Source organism: Calidris pugnax, unplaced genomic scaffold (genome assembly GCF_001431845.1).
Source record: "Calidris pugnax isolate Ruff unplaced genomic scaffold, ASM143184v1 scaffold244, whole genome shotgun sequence".
Lineage (NCBI taxonomy): Eukaryota > Metazoa > Chordata > Aves > Charadriiformes > Scolopacidae > Calidris > Calidris pugnax.
Window position 1 is genome coordinate 524,908 of NW_015091141.1, and position 16,752 is coordinate 541,659.

Here is a 16,752-nt window from a genome sequence, read left to right on the forward strand (position 1 = left end):
GTGGATCTTTCCATTGGTTTCTTTCTAACAGCTGGAGAATGTCCTCTCCTTGCTCTTTCTCTAACTTCTTGGTTGTGAGGAATTTTACTCTGATTAGAAAATTTCAGCAGCAATTTCTTTTTCATACGTATCCTGTTTTTCTTGAGAAGAGCTCATGTGTCCCTTGATGATGATCTGCATGGTCCATGTCTAACCTTTTAACTGTTACAAGCCAGAGGTCTCTGATCATTTTTGCACATGCTGTGCTTTCAGAAAGTGTGTATGGAGTGTCCAGCAGAGCTGTGGGTCACTACTACTGCTATTTTTATTATCCTTCATAGTCAAACTTTTAAGGAGTCCATGCTCTAAGGATTGCTGCAGACACTATTCAGCAGCAGTGGTGGGGTAGAAAGGACCACAATTCTTACAATGCATCCTTACAATGCTCTTGTATTTGAGCTATGTGCTAAAAATGTTTTTCTAAGTCTTATTTCTAAGGCTTTTCCCTTACAGATATTTCAGCTGGAGAAGTTAAAGTTCTCTAGAGCTCTCCCTGTGGGATTACTGTAAGTGTCCAGCTCTCAGAAATCTTGATTTCTTAACAAGTCTGGAAGGAGGTGGCTTTTGGCAGCGTTGCTGTTTGCACAGGCGGCTCCAGGAGGGGTTCCATCTGCCCGGTGTCGTTGGCAGATGGACGCTCTCCGTGCTCGAGGTGTATCCAGTCCCCACTCCTGCCCTGGACAGGCTATTTGTGAGAGCTGCTCCTTCCTTCCTCTTTCAGTAATTTAGCTCTTCTGCTGCTCAATTTATGCACCAGAGTGTTGGTTATTTTCTCCATGTCTCCTACACGCGTGGACTTCGTCACCCTGCTATCACCAAGAGCTGATTACTTGCTTTCCTGGAAGTGTGAGCTCCTCCTTGTGTGGGCAGCCTAGTTGTCGGTGTCTTTCTTCTCTGCCACTCTGAGCTTATCAGTTCAGGCCACTTGCAACTCCTCTTACTTCCCAGCCTTACTTTCTTCTTTCAAGCATTTTAGATTGTGGACATAAAATCATTTGGAGTCCTTTTACTGCCTTCGGTGGGCATTGATTTATATGCATTATGTGCAGGCCTTAAAAAAATGCAGATCTGAGCCATCCCGAAATATCCCAATGACTTCAGCATGTGCTGTGAGAGCCAGCACCACTTCTTTTCCAGCCTGACAGCAAAATCTCCCCGTAGCCGTTCAGCAGTAGGTTTCCTCTTTGCTGCTGAGTGTCCATCTGGTTTGCATTATTCCCAGCACTGGGGCTTTCTCGAGTGCTTCTGTGCTGCCAAGGCCAGGAACACAACCTCTCCCCTGTGCGGGATGAGCTGCTTTTCCTTCCCCAGTGCTCCTTGCTGTTCTGTGTTTGATGGCATCGACCTTACAGCTCTGTATCTGTTAGTAAATGGACATTGTCTATACTACTATAAGATTATGATATATTCCAAGGTTATATACATAACCTTATTTTAACCTTATTGAATTGATTGATTTTAATATTGACGAACCTTACATAACGTATAACCTTAGTGGTTTGATTGATTGATTTTAATATTGACAAAATAGTGGCTGTGTGGGGACTGGCTCCAATGCTTATTTTTTTTTTCCCTAGCAAACATCTCTCTGGAAGGCAGGAGATGCAGGTGGGTTATTTTGGCTCTCACCAACTGCCAGGGTCACACACTGAGGATCAGGCCGTGTTCCTGAGCCACCGCTCGTCATCCCCTGATAGAATGGCTCTCACATCAGCACTTGGCTGGCAATTGTTGATGATGCACAGGACATCATTGACTGCAGCTCCCACTTTCACAGCTTGATGAGCGGCGCTGGGCTGACGGAAATAACGAGTTGCTTTTGTCAGTAAATGAGGCAGATGTGATTCAGAGACACCTAGGGAGGAACTGGCGAGAAGCTGTGTGCAATACCGAAGGACCGATTTTTTTCGGAGCAGGCTTTCAAATCCAGGAATGGAAAATGTGAATAATCTTCTCTCTGTAGGTGCCCTCACAACTCCTACCCTCCTGCTTCCTCTCCATCCCACCAGGTTCCCAGTGGTTGTCCTTGTTTTCGCCTTCCGCAAGACAGCCTTCTTTCAAAAATACCCAATTCAAAGCACTACACTTGTCTGTTTTAAAAAGAAGAACTGCTTATAAACTATCTTCTTTTCTTTTTTTCTCCTTCACCTCTTTCATCCTTGCTGATGTCTCTTTTTCTTAAGCTGTAATCTCTTTGAAACAGTTAAATATTTATCAGAGATCGTGCCTCCAAGAATATTGCTGGGGCTTAGAGATAACTGGATGTAAGTTCCTATTCCGTCATGTCCTGCTAATCCATAAAGCAAGCAAGCAGAGAGGACACTTCCTGGGAAATATTCTTAGATCTTCACTTGTAAAATAGTATAATTTAGACCCCCAATCGTCTGCAACAGACACAGGGTCTGGTAGGGGTGTCTAGTGGGGGTCCTTTGGCTCTGCTTGCTTTGACTTGCACTATGTGCTCCGCTCGGGTAGTTTGGGCTGTTCTTCCCAGTGCAGTGCGCTGTGTGTCCTTCTCCATCCCTGTCACATCCCCACACACCCTCTGCATGTGGAGAATGGAAAGAAGAGCATGACAGGAAAGAAAATATTTCAGCAGCAGTCTCGTCTAAACCGTGTTAGCTTTAGTCTCCAGGTTGGTAACGTCCCGGCACCCCTTTAGGAAACACTCCCAATTCACAATGTCTTATTTGTTAATCCTGGCCACATTCAGCATTTGTGACTGCGGCAGGAGAATTCACCCAGTCACCTTTTCTGCTTCTGCTTGCTATTGATCTGGCTGGAAAACAACCTGCAAGGTGATGCCTTAGGAGTGGGTTTTGAAATGCCTTGCCCGGCTGAAGAGCAGCCAGGGAGGGCACCTTCCCAGGGCTACGTGCCCCTCTCAGAATTCAGTAGCCCCTCTGGGACCAGCAGCCTCCAGAAGTTTTCAGTGCTGAAAACCAGCCTTGCCGAAGGACTGCTTTCAAGCATTTAAATATTTCATTAAAATCCCCAAATGCTTTTTCTAAGTTACCAATCCAACACTTTAAATATTAAAACCAGTCTATTTATAAAGCAGCTAACACTTGTGAACACAGAGGTAAGATCCACGGGTTCAAATCAGTTCTGACTTATGGTGAGACAGGGGCAAATGAATGAAATAAAAAGGCAATCCTTTCGGTTAAGTTGAAGATGGAGCCCTTAATCCTGCCCTTACATTAAAAGTGAATGCTTACAAAATTTTTTTGCAAGGATCCTGTTGGTTAAGAAATAAAATGGAGTCATTCCTTGGAAATAATTTTCCCTTAGGGAAATTATCCATATGGATGATGAGGAAAGTAGGCTGCAGTGCCTCGTCTTTAGGTAGCGTGTGTCAATTCTTCTACACGTGCACCATTTGCAGTGCAATTCCATTGCATGGATTTAACTGTAAGTGGGATTTTTGGAGGTAGAAGGCCTTTATTCACAATCTCTGGTCGTGCAGGACAGCGTGAGAGGTCCCTTCTCCCAGGTGTGCTCCCCACCCCTTTGCTGGAGGTTTCTGCTCTCAGCTACCTCGATTCACAGCCCGGTACATGGACTTCAGCGCTGGTTTCAGCTCAGTGAGTTGGTCAAGCTGCTGAGGGGAAGATGATCTGCCCTGTCAACTGCAAGGAGGACCTCTGGCAAGGGAAAAAATCAGGAAATAACATTGGCCTGGGATTAAATCACCTTAAATCACCAGAAATTGTGCTTGGTGTTTTGGGGACAAGCTCCATTAGCCTTTTTTTCTCAATGATTCAGAGGGTTTCTTTTTCACTGGGATGCCAGGGTATGTCTCCATAAAGCTTGCAGAGTAACATAGAATCATCAAATGGTTGGGGTTGGAAGGGACCTTCAAAGCCCCCCCAGTGCCACCCCCTGCCCTGGGCAGGGACACCTCCCACCACACCACGCTGCTCCAAGCCCCCTCCAACCTGCCCTTCAACCCCTCCAGGGATGGGGCAGCCACAGCTTCTCGGGGCAACCTGGGCCAGGCTCTCACCACCCTCGGCAAGATTGGTGCTATACATCATGGTTAATCTCACCAAGTACAACACAGAGTATCAAGAAAGTTTGTTTATGTATGAAATACATTTATATACTTGTGTTTTCTACCCTGCAGTAAACACATAGGGGTTACTTGTTGTGAAAATTCACTTTTTTTGCCCATGAGTGCATTGCCATCTTCCCCCTTTTAAAATCCTGACATCCTTCCCCATAGTTAATTATTTGCTTAGTTCTGACTTTTCAGTTGACTGTCTGAAAAGTCAATTTGTGCACCTGCATTTGCCATCTATTTCAAGAACTCTCATTACGCCGAGAGGTCCCACGGTGTGAGTCTACCAGAGGTGGCCACAAACAAGCACTGGGTTTGTGTTCCCAGTGCTGAGACCACTTCAGTAGTTCAGCTTCCTCTCTGCCTTTACGTTTGGATTCAATAACGAGTCACTAAAGGCACATTTCTGATTTAATTAGCTGCCTAAGTAGTAGTTTGGATTTTTTTTCCCTTTGGTCTGAAGGGTGTTGGGGGTGGCACGTAGAGCGCACTGGAGCTGTTCAATGTGGTAGCAGTGTTTTATCTCAGGTGCTACCATGTGTTTGTAGCACGTCGCTGAAGAGCTCCAGGACCTGCTCCAGTGGCTGATGGGAGCACCAGCTGGACTGAAAATGAACCGAGCTTTGGATCAGGTTTTGGGCCGCTTCTTCCTTTACCACATCCATCTTTGGATTAGTAAGTGCAATTGTTTAACTTTTCAGCCTCCCTTTTCATCTCTTGCCTCCCGAGTGTTTAATGTTTGCCTCGAGGTGAATAATGAATCCAAATGCACTGCTGCAAGTACAGACTTGTCTGTGAGTCTTCCTGCTGTGGGAACTCAGGCCGAAGTTGGATTCCCACACAAGGAAGTCATGCATATTAAATAAAGCACTTGTCTCGAAGCGTTGCAAGAAGTGCAATCCATGAGGGAGCACACTTCCTTGGTGCTGTTAGTGCTGAGCATCCAGGGGAAGGCGTGAGGTTTTTGTGGGCTTTCAGAGTCTTTGCCCTGTGAGAGGCAGTGGTTTCCAGCGATAGGACAAGGGGCAACAGGCTCAAGTTGGAACATAGGAAGTTCCATTGTTGGGACTGTTTAGTTTGAGGAAGAGGAGGCTGAGGGGAGACCTCATCACTCTCTACAACTTCGTGAAAGGACACTGTAGAGAGGTTGGGGCTGGTCTCTTCTCACAGGTAATTAGTGACAGAACGAGAGGGAACGGCTTCAAGCTCCAACAGGGGAGGTTTAGATTGAACATTAGGAAAGAATTTTTCACCGAAAGAGTGGTCGGGCATTGGAACAGGCTGCCCAGGGAGGGGGTGGAGTCCCCTCATCCTGAGCGATGTGCTCTGGGCAACCCTGCTTTAGCAGGGGAGTTGGACCAGATGATCTCTAGAGGTCTCTTCCAACTCTGACAATTCCCTGATTCTGTGATTCCGAGGCAGTTGATAGGACAGGGACGAGAGGGATGCTCTCAGGGTATGAATGCCAACCCCGTCCTCTCACTGACTTCACCTTAGTGCAATTTTAGTATTTCAAGATGCTCCTTAAAATAACACTCCCATGCTATCCTTGATAAGTGTCTTGATGAAGGAGGACAGTCACGATGGACGTGAACTCCTTAGTTATTATACTGATTTCCTTTGCTCACCTGTCAAGTATGGTCTCTTTTCTCTGACTTTGTCCCACTTTAGTGATGAGAAGAACTGTGTGCCTCCACACCGGTTTATTTTACCAAAGCCATATGGGGTGGCTTTTGTGGGAATAGCAAGGAAAGGGGAATGGTTGCAGTAAAGGTTGGTGTGTGCAGTTAAAAATGTCATTAGGAACCTGCACACAAATCTAGAAAAGGAATCACTTGTAGAAGAAGGTGACTGCTCTGTTCAAGCTAAGCATGTCCTCCCTTCTTCACAGAGCTGCCACACCTGGACAGAAACCTGGGGGCAAAGAGAGTTTTTGCTGGCCCTCCTAAAGAGAAAATGGCTGAAGGAGTTTTCCAGTTCTACTTCCATGTTTTCATGGCTATTTCTGGAGCAATGTTCTGGGGTGGTGGGAATCAGTCCTTTGGGGTTGTCGATGGGAAGATGTCTCCATCTGTACTGACACTCTGCAATGTCCTCTAGGCTACATTCACCTGATGTCCCCATTCATTGAGATGATCCTCTGGTACGTGGGGCTGTCGGCTTGTCTGGGCCTGACGGTGGCTCTCTGCATCCTCTCCGACATCATTGCGCTTCTCACCTTCCACATCTACTGCTTCTATGTCTATGGAGCCAGGTGAGTTGATCTCTCTTGGCTGGGTCTTGGGGCTCTTTGGAGAGAAGGGCCACTGAACACTCTTTAATTTGTGGAGCGTTCAGTCCTGGTGTAGTTCTCTTGAATTCACCGTTTAGCCCGCAATTAATTGATCCCATTCTTTTACCCATGTAGAAATGATGGCCACAGTAGTACAAGCAACCCATCTTTCAGTTCTCCTACGTTTAAATATTTATTTACTGTGGTAGTGACCTGGAAAACTAAAACTATGTGACAGGCAGAGGACAGCAGTTCACCCCATCCCTTTGATTCAACCTTAGAGTACTCTTTCCAGTTGCACCCTACCCAGTAATTTGGAGGAGAACTGGAGGAGACAAGAAAGAAAGGGGAACCCTTGTACGTCTGGAGAAGCCCCAAAATCCCTTCCTCTGCCCTACTTCAGAGGTTCTTGTCTGCATCGTGGAGCACAGATGGCAGGTTTGGGGTTACAGCATGGCTGTGACACCATCCTGGTGGCATTATCTGGGACAAGGAGGAAAGGGGAACCCTTGTACTTCTGGAGAAGCCCCAAAATCCCTTCCTCTGCCCTCCTTCAGAGGTTCTTGTCTGCATCGTGGAGCACAGATGGCAGGTTTGGGGTTACAGCATGGCTGTGACACCATCCTGGTGGCATTATCTGGACCTCCTGGAGGACATCATGGGCTTTGGGACATGTCTGGAGCATGTCAGGGTTACTGAGTAAATGGTGCCCACCAGTGTGGTCTGTTCCTGCTCTCCCTTAACATGTGCTGCAGCCAGGAGTCAGGACAGGCACTGGAGAAGAGCTGCTCCTGCCAGGGAGGTGAGAGACAAGGCAATAAATAAAGGAACTTTTGCCTTATAAACTACATAATGGTTGTTGTTCCTCCCCAGGCTGTGAGCAGAGGGCAGTACATTGCAAACAACAGAAGACATTTATTTTGTGCTGGCATCCCAGAAAACCAACCGTATCATGGGCTGCATCCCCAGCAGTGTGGCCAGGTACATTGCAAACAACAGAAGACGTTTATTTTGTGCTGGCAGCCCAGAAAACCAACGGTATCATGGGCTGCATCCCCAGCCCGGTGGCCAGCAGGGCCAGGGGGGGATTCTGCCCCTCTGCTCCGCTCTGGGGAGACACCCCCCAGTGCTGCCTCCAGCTCTGGGGCCACCAACAGCAGAAGGACATGGAGCTGTTGGAGCGGGGCCAGAGGAGGCCCCAGAGATGCTGGGAGGGCTGGAGCCCCTCTGCTGGGAGGGGGGGCTGAGAGAGTTGGGGGGATTCAGCCTGGAGAAGAGAAGGCTGCAGGGAGACCTTCCAGCCCCTTCCAGGCCCTCAAGGGGCTCCAGGAAAGCTGGGGAGGGTCTCTGGATGAGGGAGGGGAGCCCTAGGAGGAGGGGGAAGGGTTGGACCCTGCAAGAGGGGAGATGGAGCTGAGCTGTGGGGAAGAACTTGTTTGGTGTGAGGGTGGTGAGAGCCTGGCCCAGGTTGGCCCGAGAAGCTGTGGCTGCCCCATCCCTGGAGGGGTTCAAGGGCAGGTTGGAGGGGGCTTGGAGCAACGTGGTGTGGTGGGAGGTGTCCCTGCCCAGGGCAGGGGGTGGCACTGGGTGGGCTTGAAGGTCCCTTCCCACCCAAACCATTCTGTGATTCTATGAAATAGTAGAACTTTAGTTATGGGTAGTTTAGGGAATGGTTGGAAATACTGAGATGTGGTTTATGAACCCTGTCTGTTGTGAGCATAGGGCTGACACCCACAATCAGTAATGTCAGTTATGCTGAGTCTCTCCCCAGCACCTCTAATTTCTCTTTTGGTCTGTGAGGGGTGGAACCGCTCCTCCTAATTGTACAGAGACTGGAAACAGGGCAAGCATTTTCTCAGCTGATTGTTTTTCCCCTTCGAGCTGCAGGGAGCCCGTCTGCCTCCTCGGCTCTTTGTTACAGGTACAAACCAGCTATATCTTATCTTGCCACCGGCACCAACTGCCCCCGCTGTGCCAGGTGTTCCCGTGGAGAGTTGGCTCCTCCTAATTGTACAGAGACTGGAAACAGGGCAAGCATTTTCTCAGCTGATTGTTTTTCCCCTTCGAGCTGCAGGGAGCCCGTCTGCCTCCTCGGCTCTTTGTTACAGGTACAAACCAGCTATATCTTATCTTGCCACCGGCACCAACTGCCCCCGCTGTGCCAGGTGTTCCCGTGGAGAGTTGGGAAGGGATGGGAGTCACCCACATGGAAAGAGCCACTGCAGTGCCTGGCGTTCCTGCAGCTGGGGGAAGAATTTGCTGGTTCAGGTGCTGGTGGAGTCCGAAATCCCCTTCTGAAACAAAGCCCCCAGTGAAACAAGAGCAGGCGAGTGCGTGCAGGCAGCCAGGGAAGGTTGGGCTGGAGCAGGGACACCCACCCGGTGACATAGAATCATAGAGTCATAGAATCATTGAGGTTGGAAGAGACCGTTGGGATCATCGAGTCCAACCATCTCCCCTACTCTACAAAGTCCTCCCCTACACCATGTCCCTCAGCACTGCATCTAAACGGCCCTTAAACACAGCCAGGGATGGGGACTCCCCCCCCTCCCTGGGCAGCCTGTTCCAATGCCCGACCACTCTTTCTGTGAAAAATTCTTTCCTAATGTTCAATCTAAACCTCCCCTGTTGGAGCTTGAAGCCATTCCCTCTCGTTCTGTCATTAATTACCTGTGAGAAGAGACCAGCACCAGCCTCTCTACAGTGTCAGTGACATGTCAGGGTGCCTGGGGCACTGCCTTAGAGCAATGGGGCAGGTGGGGACCAGCAACCTGGAGGGGTTGTCCTGGGCCCCCTCCTGCCCAGGCATTAGTGCGCTGAGCTGTGCCCACAGGCTGGGGCACCCTGCCAGTTCCTTGGAGCAGTTGGTGTTCCTCAAACCAGGCTCTTCTCTTGGATAAGGCTCTTACCTCTGCTTTCACAACGCTGCCTTGAAATCTGAGCAGCCTCCATGCCTGACCTGGGCTGGTTAACCAGTCTGCCTTCTGCAGCTCAGGCTTTCTCAGGTTTTGTCCTGCCCCACAGATTGTTTGTGTCCACTTTTTTTACATCCCTCTGTGTTGGGCACTGCTGTCCAGGGCACTTTGTCCCTCTTCTCCATCCCAGGAGCTCTTTCTTCCTCTGGGTTACTCCACAGCCCTTATCACACCAAGCTCCTCTCACCGTTGCCATTTTTTCTGGGAGAGAAGCAGCTCCAAGTGTCATCGCACCAAGTTACGAAAGCCCAAGGAGAGGATGCGTTAGGGGTGCCACCAGCCACTTAGTTGATCTCTTCCCACTCTTATGGATGTTTGAAGCTGTGGTTTACTAAAGAAGGTGCAGGGGCTGCAGTCCTCCCCCTTGTCTCTCTGTGCTTGTGGGGGCAAAAGTATTGACTCAAGTGTGAGGGGTAAGACCTTGGCGGCTCCTGCTGTGGAAGTGGGGTGAAGCAAGGGGAACAGGGCAGATCTGAACTGCAGAGACAGAGTGAGCTCAGGGGAATAACCTTGCTGCTTCTTTTTCTTAGTGATTTTTTTCTCAGTGATTCAGAGGGCTTCTTTTTCACTGGGATGCCATGGGTGTCTCTCCATGAAGCCTGCAGAGAAGCATAGAATTGTAGAATCACAGAATGGTTTGAGTTGGAAGGGACCTCAAAGCCCACCCAGTGCCACCCCCTGCCCTGGGCAGGGACACCTCCCCCCACACCAGGTTGCTCCAAGCCCCCTCCAACCTGCCCTTGAACCCCTCCAGGGATGGGGCAGCCACAGCTTCTCGGGCCAACCTGGGCCAGGCTCTCACCACCCTCACACCAAACAAGTTCTTCCCCACAGCTCAGCTCCATCTCCCCTCTTGCAGGGTCCAACCCTTCCCCCTCCTCCTAGGGCTCCCCTCCCTCATCCAGAGTCCCTCCCCAGCTTTCCTGGAGCCCCCCTTCTTTAGGGACTGGAAGGGGCTGGAAGATCTCCCTGGAGCCTTCTCTTCTCCAGGCTGAACCCCCCCAACTCTCTCAGCCCCCCCTCCCAGCAGAGGGGCTCCAGCCCTCCCAGCGTCTCCGGGGCCCACTCCAACAGGCACGGTGGTGGCATGGGGCTGGCAATGGCTGCTGCTCGTAGGGGCCACCCTCCAGCGGCACTTGCCATATCCCATATGCCAGAACCTTCATCCACAGGAGCAGAAATCAAGAGCATGGCATGGCATGGCCGTTGCCCTCCAGTTGTCCAGAGCTGTTTGCAGTTGCCTGCTTTGCCCATGCCAGGGACCAGCCCAGATACATTTAACCCAGCAATTAGTATTTAATCTGCGTCATTCCCCAGCTGATTTCTTTTGCCACCCGGCGTTGTGCGGCGTCAGTGAGCGAGTGGGCGCAGAGGTGCGATGATGACAGCTGGTTTGTGTTGAAACTTGGGAGCTCACAGTTCTGATGCACAGCATTTTCTCTTTGCCCAGGCTCTACTGCCTCAAGATTTACGGCCTGTCATCTCTCTGGCGCTTGTTCCGTGGGAAGAAGTGGAACGTCCTCCGGCAGCGGGTGGATTCCTGTTCCTATGACTTGGACCAGGTAGTGCTGCAGGGCCCAGGGCTGCCTGCAGGATGCTTCCCGTGGGCAATACGATCCTATCCTGCTTCATAGAGTCATCTAGGTTGGACGGGACTTTTAAGATCATTGTGTCCAGCCGTAACATTCAGCTAATGTTAATGGGGAATGTTAATTCAGTTAATGTTAATGGGGAAGTGTGGCTTGAAAGCTGCCTGGAAGAAAGAGACCTGGGGGGTCTAGTTGACAAATGGCTGAATATGAGCCGGCCGTGTGCCCAGGGGGGCAAGAAAGCCAATGGCATCCTGGCTTGTATCAAAAATAGTGTGACCAGCAGAAGTAGGGAGGTGATTGTGCCCCTGTACTCAGCACTGGTGAGGCCACAGCTCGAGTGTTGTGTCCAGTTTTGGGCACCTCAATCCAAGAGAGATCTGGAGGTGCTGGAGCGAGTGCAGAGGAGGGCAACGAAGCTGGTGAGGGGGCTGGAAAACAAATCGTATGAGGAGCGGCTGAGGGAGTTGGGGCTGTTTAGTATGAGGAAGAGGAGGCTGAGGGGAGACCTCATCACTCTCTACAACTTCGTGAAAGGACACTGTAGAGAGGTTGGGGCTGGTCTCTTCTCACAGGTAATTAGTGACAGAACGAGAGGGAATGGCTTCAAGCTCCAACAGGGGAGGTTTAGATTGAACATTAGGAAGGAATTTTTCACCGAAAGAGTGGTCGGGCATTGGAACAGGCTGCCCAGGGAGGGGGTGGAGTCACCATCCCTGGCTGTGTTTAAGGGCCGTTTAGATGCAGTGCTGAGGGACATGGTGTAGGGGAGGACTTTGTAGAGTAGGGGAGATGGTTGGACTCGATGATCCCAAGGGTCTCTTCCAACCTCAATGATTCTATGATTCTATGATTCTAATATTGAGACAGAAGCCATGGGAGGCTTTGTGGTGGCCAGAACAAGTCATGGTGCAGCTGTCTGCATCTGTGGCTCTTGGGTGATTGATTTTAAGTGAAAAATTTTCCATGGTAATAAACAAACTGAAATTTAGATCAGAAATGGAAGGGTTTGGTTCCGGGTGATGTTTTTGAGCTTGACACAGGAGATGCAGTTCTGCAGTTCACTTGCAGGGAGCTTTCCCTCCCACGCCTGGGAGCAGATACTGTTTTACCTCCATAGAAGAGGAAATTGCTAAGGCACCGGCAAGTCACTTCGCTCCAGATTCTGCTCTTCCAAATTCACCCCTTCGCTTCTCTGCCCGAGGGGGCCTAATTCTGGGAAGCCCTGAGCACCTCCGAGGCACCCCGCTGGGCTCCTTCGGTGGGTGCCACAGATGCTGGCAGCTCCTGGAGCCGGGGAGTGGGGCTGGAGGAGGGAGGCGATGGAAAAAGCGGTGCCCAGCAGTGTTGCCACAGTAACAGCCGTGCCAGCATTTCTATTAAAAGGCCCTGTTTCATTCACGTTGCGCTGGAGCCCGGCCCACACGCTCTCACTCAAGCGGCAGAGGCAGTTTTTTGTCAAATGCTGCAAGCTCTTTTTAATTTCTGAAATGCCACGCAGAAGTTGAGCACAGCCCGGGCCGCTCCACGCCGGCAGTTGCAAACATCACTAAAATAATTCCATAATATTTGGTAACTTCCAGGGCTCTCCATTGCAACAGATAACCTTGAGCTTCTCACACCATGGTGGAGGAGCTGGTTTGGGGTTTCTTTGGTGATGGAAAAGTAAGTGCCTCTGTGCCAGGAAGAGGATTTGCGTCAGGACTCAGTCACTGTGTACTTTGAGGAGAATTGGTTTGGCACTTCAGGCTTCATCCTGCTGCTCCAGAGACCGGTGGGAATCATGTCGTTGGCCTGGGTGGGAAGAGACATTCAAAACAGACCTTAAACGACTTTTGGAGACATTAAGCAACTGCAGTGGAGTGACAGAGGAGGGAGAAACAACTACTGCAAAGAGAATGAGTTGGGTTATGATCTATTTCTGGTTACGTGGGTAAAGCTGGGATGTTGATCCACCTCTGACAGGACTGTCTGGGTTATTTTCTTTCATAATCCACCACGGCCATGATCTCTCTTGGCAGGAATGGCAGTGCCCTGTCTTCCTGCGGCCTCTGTGTTGTGGAAGCAGTGACTGAAAACTGAAGAGTCAGATGCCTATTTGTCATAAATCTGCATTTCTCCCAGTTGGAATTATTTAGGCTTACGCCAACTGGCCTGGCCCAGAATAAAAATAACTTTTTCTGTGGGCAGTGGAGCTAATGACACCTGCTTCCCTATGGATTTTTCTCCTTCATTCTCTGAATATTGCTTCCCCTGCCCCAGTGACTCCCAACTTCTTTCTCTCACCCAGTTTCCCAGTGAGCACGAGGCAGGAGTCTGGTGGCTGGACTGACCAGTCGGCTGCTGCTGCTGGGAATGCTTATCAACCAGATTTTGTCAGCTTTTCCCCAGTTGCTAGTTCTGTTAAAACAAGGAGGAATAATAATACTTCTCGATTCGCTACAAAATTCCCTACCAAATTTCTACTTCTTGGTACCCTTCCTGGGTACCTTTTCCTGGTAAAAACTGACCAACAGCTTTAAAACTTGCGGGGATGGGATTGTCTCTAAAGGAAAAAATGCTGTTGGGATCCAGCTTATTTTTCTTTCCGATACTCCTATAATAAGGAGCCTTCTAAAAAGGCCCAGTGAGAGAAGTAGTACTGGAAATATTCAAGGTAACAGCATTATTCACATAAGGAGTGAAAAAACATGTTAAGGAATCTTGCAAACTTTCATTCTCTCACAGTTTCCTATGCTTTATTATTATTATTATTATTATTATTATTATTATTATTATTTTACTTTATTTTGGCATTGCTCTGCTAATGATTGTGTTTCTTTTTTTTTTCCCTAGTTATTTATTGGCACTTTGCTATTTACGATTCTGCTGTTTCTCCTGCCTACGACTGCGCTGTATTATTTGGTGTTTACCCTGGTAAGATTTAACCCTTGAAGATTTTCATATACTGTCTTCTGAGATATTAAAAGAAGGTTTCCTAGTCATTTATTGTCATCCACAAAGAAAATATGAATTTGTCTCACACAGCCTGTCCAGGCCGAGCAAGTGGAATTCAGGATACGTGTTTTTGTTTCTCCAAAGGGAATTCCCAGCAAATCCCAGTCAGCAGCATTCCCCTCTCTTTCACTCGGAAATCTTTTTTTTTCATCTTTCCATCCCACGCCTGGGGTGACGGCCCCTCTAGTTTAATCCAAAACTCTTTTTTCAGGAAACAAACTTGCTGTGTTAAATGCTTTCAGTTGGGCTTTGCTCAGAGGGTTGGACTTGTTTAGTTTTCTTTTCTTCTCCCAGTATGACCGGTCCTCTCTGGGGCCTGCCTGCAGCAAAGTTTTCCGCAGGCAGTGGCCATCACAGGGTTTCAATGTCTTTTTTGAGCCCTCTCTTTTCAGATGAGCTTGGTGGCAAAAATAAATGCAGCCTGACAAAAGGAGGTGCTTTAATCAGGGGACAGAAAACGCTGAGCACAAAGCTCATTTCTGACCGTTTTGCTTTTGCTTAGATGCTCTACTTGGGGTTTCTCCAGGCAGAAATAAGTTACTTCACTGCTGGAGAAAGAAAAATTTACATTCACTGATAGACAGTGATAGAGTTTACTAGAAATGGAAGCCCAAATTCTCCCTTTTAGACCATGGAGGCTGAAAGTAGAATTGCTCTCGTGTCCTGGCAGGTCCAGGAGCTACATCTCAGTTGCACCCTTGAGCTAAGATTGTCGAGGAACCTCACACAGGGTCTGGATGCCAGTACTTCTAGACATCACACCGACCTTGGGAGGCTTTAGTTTAGCACACCCTGATGTCAGATTGCAGATGGGCTCATCAATTTGCAAGTGTTGCATCTCCTCTTTCTCTAAGATTTTCTTATTGAACTGTTTCTCCGTAGCTCCGTTTGCTGGTGGTGATTGTGCAAGGCCTGATACACTTGCTGGTTGACCTGATTGACTCCCTGCCTCTTTACTCAATCCTCCTTCGGCTCTGCAGGTCCTACAGACTGGCCGGTAAGTCCTTCAGCGCTGCTCATGCAGAAGTTCAAGGAGTTTGCATTATGCATTTAAATTTTGATGCAGTGAGTGCTTCCAAATAGAACAATGCAGGGGAGGCAGGAGAGAACCCAAGGCTGGAGTCCTGCAGTTGTCCATACTTGTAACTAATTACCATAAGGAGCAGGACGAAGATGTCAATGGATAGTAATGTGATGCTGAAGGAGAATCAGGAGTGCCTTTACAAAGCCTGTGGCAGCTAAAAGTGACATCCAAACAAGCACCATATAAATGAGTTCATCTTTTGATTCCAGTTCTAGTGTGCCGGGTCAGGTAAAACTTCTGAGAGTTAAAGAAGCTGTTGGCCTTGGGGGTTTGGGCTCTGAAACAGGAGAGATTACAGAAATTAGAAAAATTCTTGGAAAATCCGCTGTTTCAAAGGGCAGGATCTATGGTGGCTGTGACTCAATGGAGCTGCTCAGCTCCATGCTGAGTAGACTAACTGAAGTCCTGAGCTGAGGTGTTTGGATTAATTTCAGAGCCCTGGGCAGATTTCAGATGATCGTTCTCTTTTCAAGACTGATCTGTCACCATTTTGAAGCCAGTCATTGTTTTTCCACTTTTGGTAACTGTGAACCATGGTTGGCATCAGAGTAAATTTTGCAATGGGTTTAACTGTCAACAGCTCTGGATAATCTAGTTAAAACGAAGCAGGTCTAAATTTTTATCTCCCCTCCATTTAAAGAGTGTGCAGCAGGGATTTTAAATATGAGGAAGAGCTCGATCGTCACTCAATCAAGGCTAGTCATCAAAGGCAAAGGAGGCTCGGCACGGCTGATAACAGCTTTGTCTGTTGGAGCAGTGCCAGGCTGGATTTTGGGCTGGTAGAGCTGAGCCACATTACCAACTCGGTGGTTTTCCTTGTGTCCCTTCAGCGGGTTCCTATGAATTTCCTGGCAGGAACCTCTTAACCCTTCAGGGCTGTCTTGGGAGAAGAGGAGATGCTGCTGAAGAAAACTGACCCAGGAAACAGCAGGGCATGGAGTGGAAGGAAATCTCCGTGCCACTGAGAGATAGGGCCATCTGCTCCCATCAGTCTTGGGTTACTTATTGGTTTGATTCAGCTTTTTGCAGGGTAATAATCCCCCACCCCAGCACAGGATTGTCTGCTCAGTTGAGTTTGTTACCTGAATTTCTTTCGTTCCTGGCTATTTGTTTGCTCCTCGTAAACACTTGAAGACAGAGAGCACTGCGATGCCGTGCTGCCTGCGAGGTGAAGAGGCATCTCTGAGGTCTTCTGCAGCCTGTGTTCCTGCCCCAGCACAAAAACATGTCACTGGAGTGATAACAGATGGAGCAGTTGAATCGAATTCAAGAGACTTTAGAGAGTACACATCACTTGATGTCCTCGCTGCTTAGGTTTTGCCTCCCTTTTCGGGCTCAGAACTTGGATAATACACCCTCTGGCATATGTTATGGCAGCTGATTTTACAGGCGCCGTCGAGATGGTTCTACCAACGTGAATGGAGAGCTTCTCCAGACAGCAAGGGGTTAGCACAGTGCTTAAGTTCAACTCGGTCCAGCCGTGGCATCTGGCCTCGAGGTTCTTTGACTCAGTTTCTGAATTGATAAAATATGATATTGATGAAGCCTGGGCCAAGGTAGATGAATAATCCACCCATGCACCAGAAACAAAGTCTGTATTTTCTTTCTACACATCAGAATGGAAACACTTTGGGCTTTAAAAAGCCTTTTGCAAAGATGTGAAAGCTGATGTCCTCTCTGCAATAGTTCTGTCTGCCCAGTGTCAGCTCAGATGCCACCTTGGTTGAGGTGGGTTC

At 48.8% G+C, this 16,752-nt stretch overlaps 1 protein-coding gene across 1 annotated transcript in view; it reads left to right on the forward strand.

Moving 5' to 3' along the window:
- PIGQ (phosphatidylinositol glycan anchor biosynthesis class Q) overlaps positions 1-16,752 on the forward strand; it is an 81,656-nt gene that overhangs the window by 54,908 nt on the left and 9,996 nt on the right. Inside the window, exons 6-9 of the mRNA XM_014958835.1 lie at positions 6,200-6,353; positions 10,797-10,908; positions 13,771-13,851; positions 14,815-14,929. Of these exons, the coding sequence (XP_014814321.1) occupies positions 6,200-6,353; positions 10,797-10,908; positions 13,771-13,851; positions 14,815-14,929 (462 nt within the window). The remainder of the gene's footprint in view (positions 1-6,199; positions 6,354-10,796; positions 10,909-13,770; positions 13,852-14,814; positions 14,930-16,752) is intronic.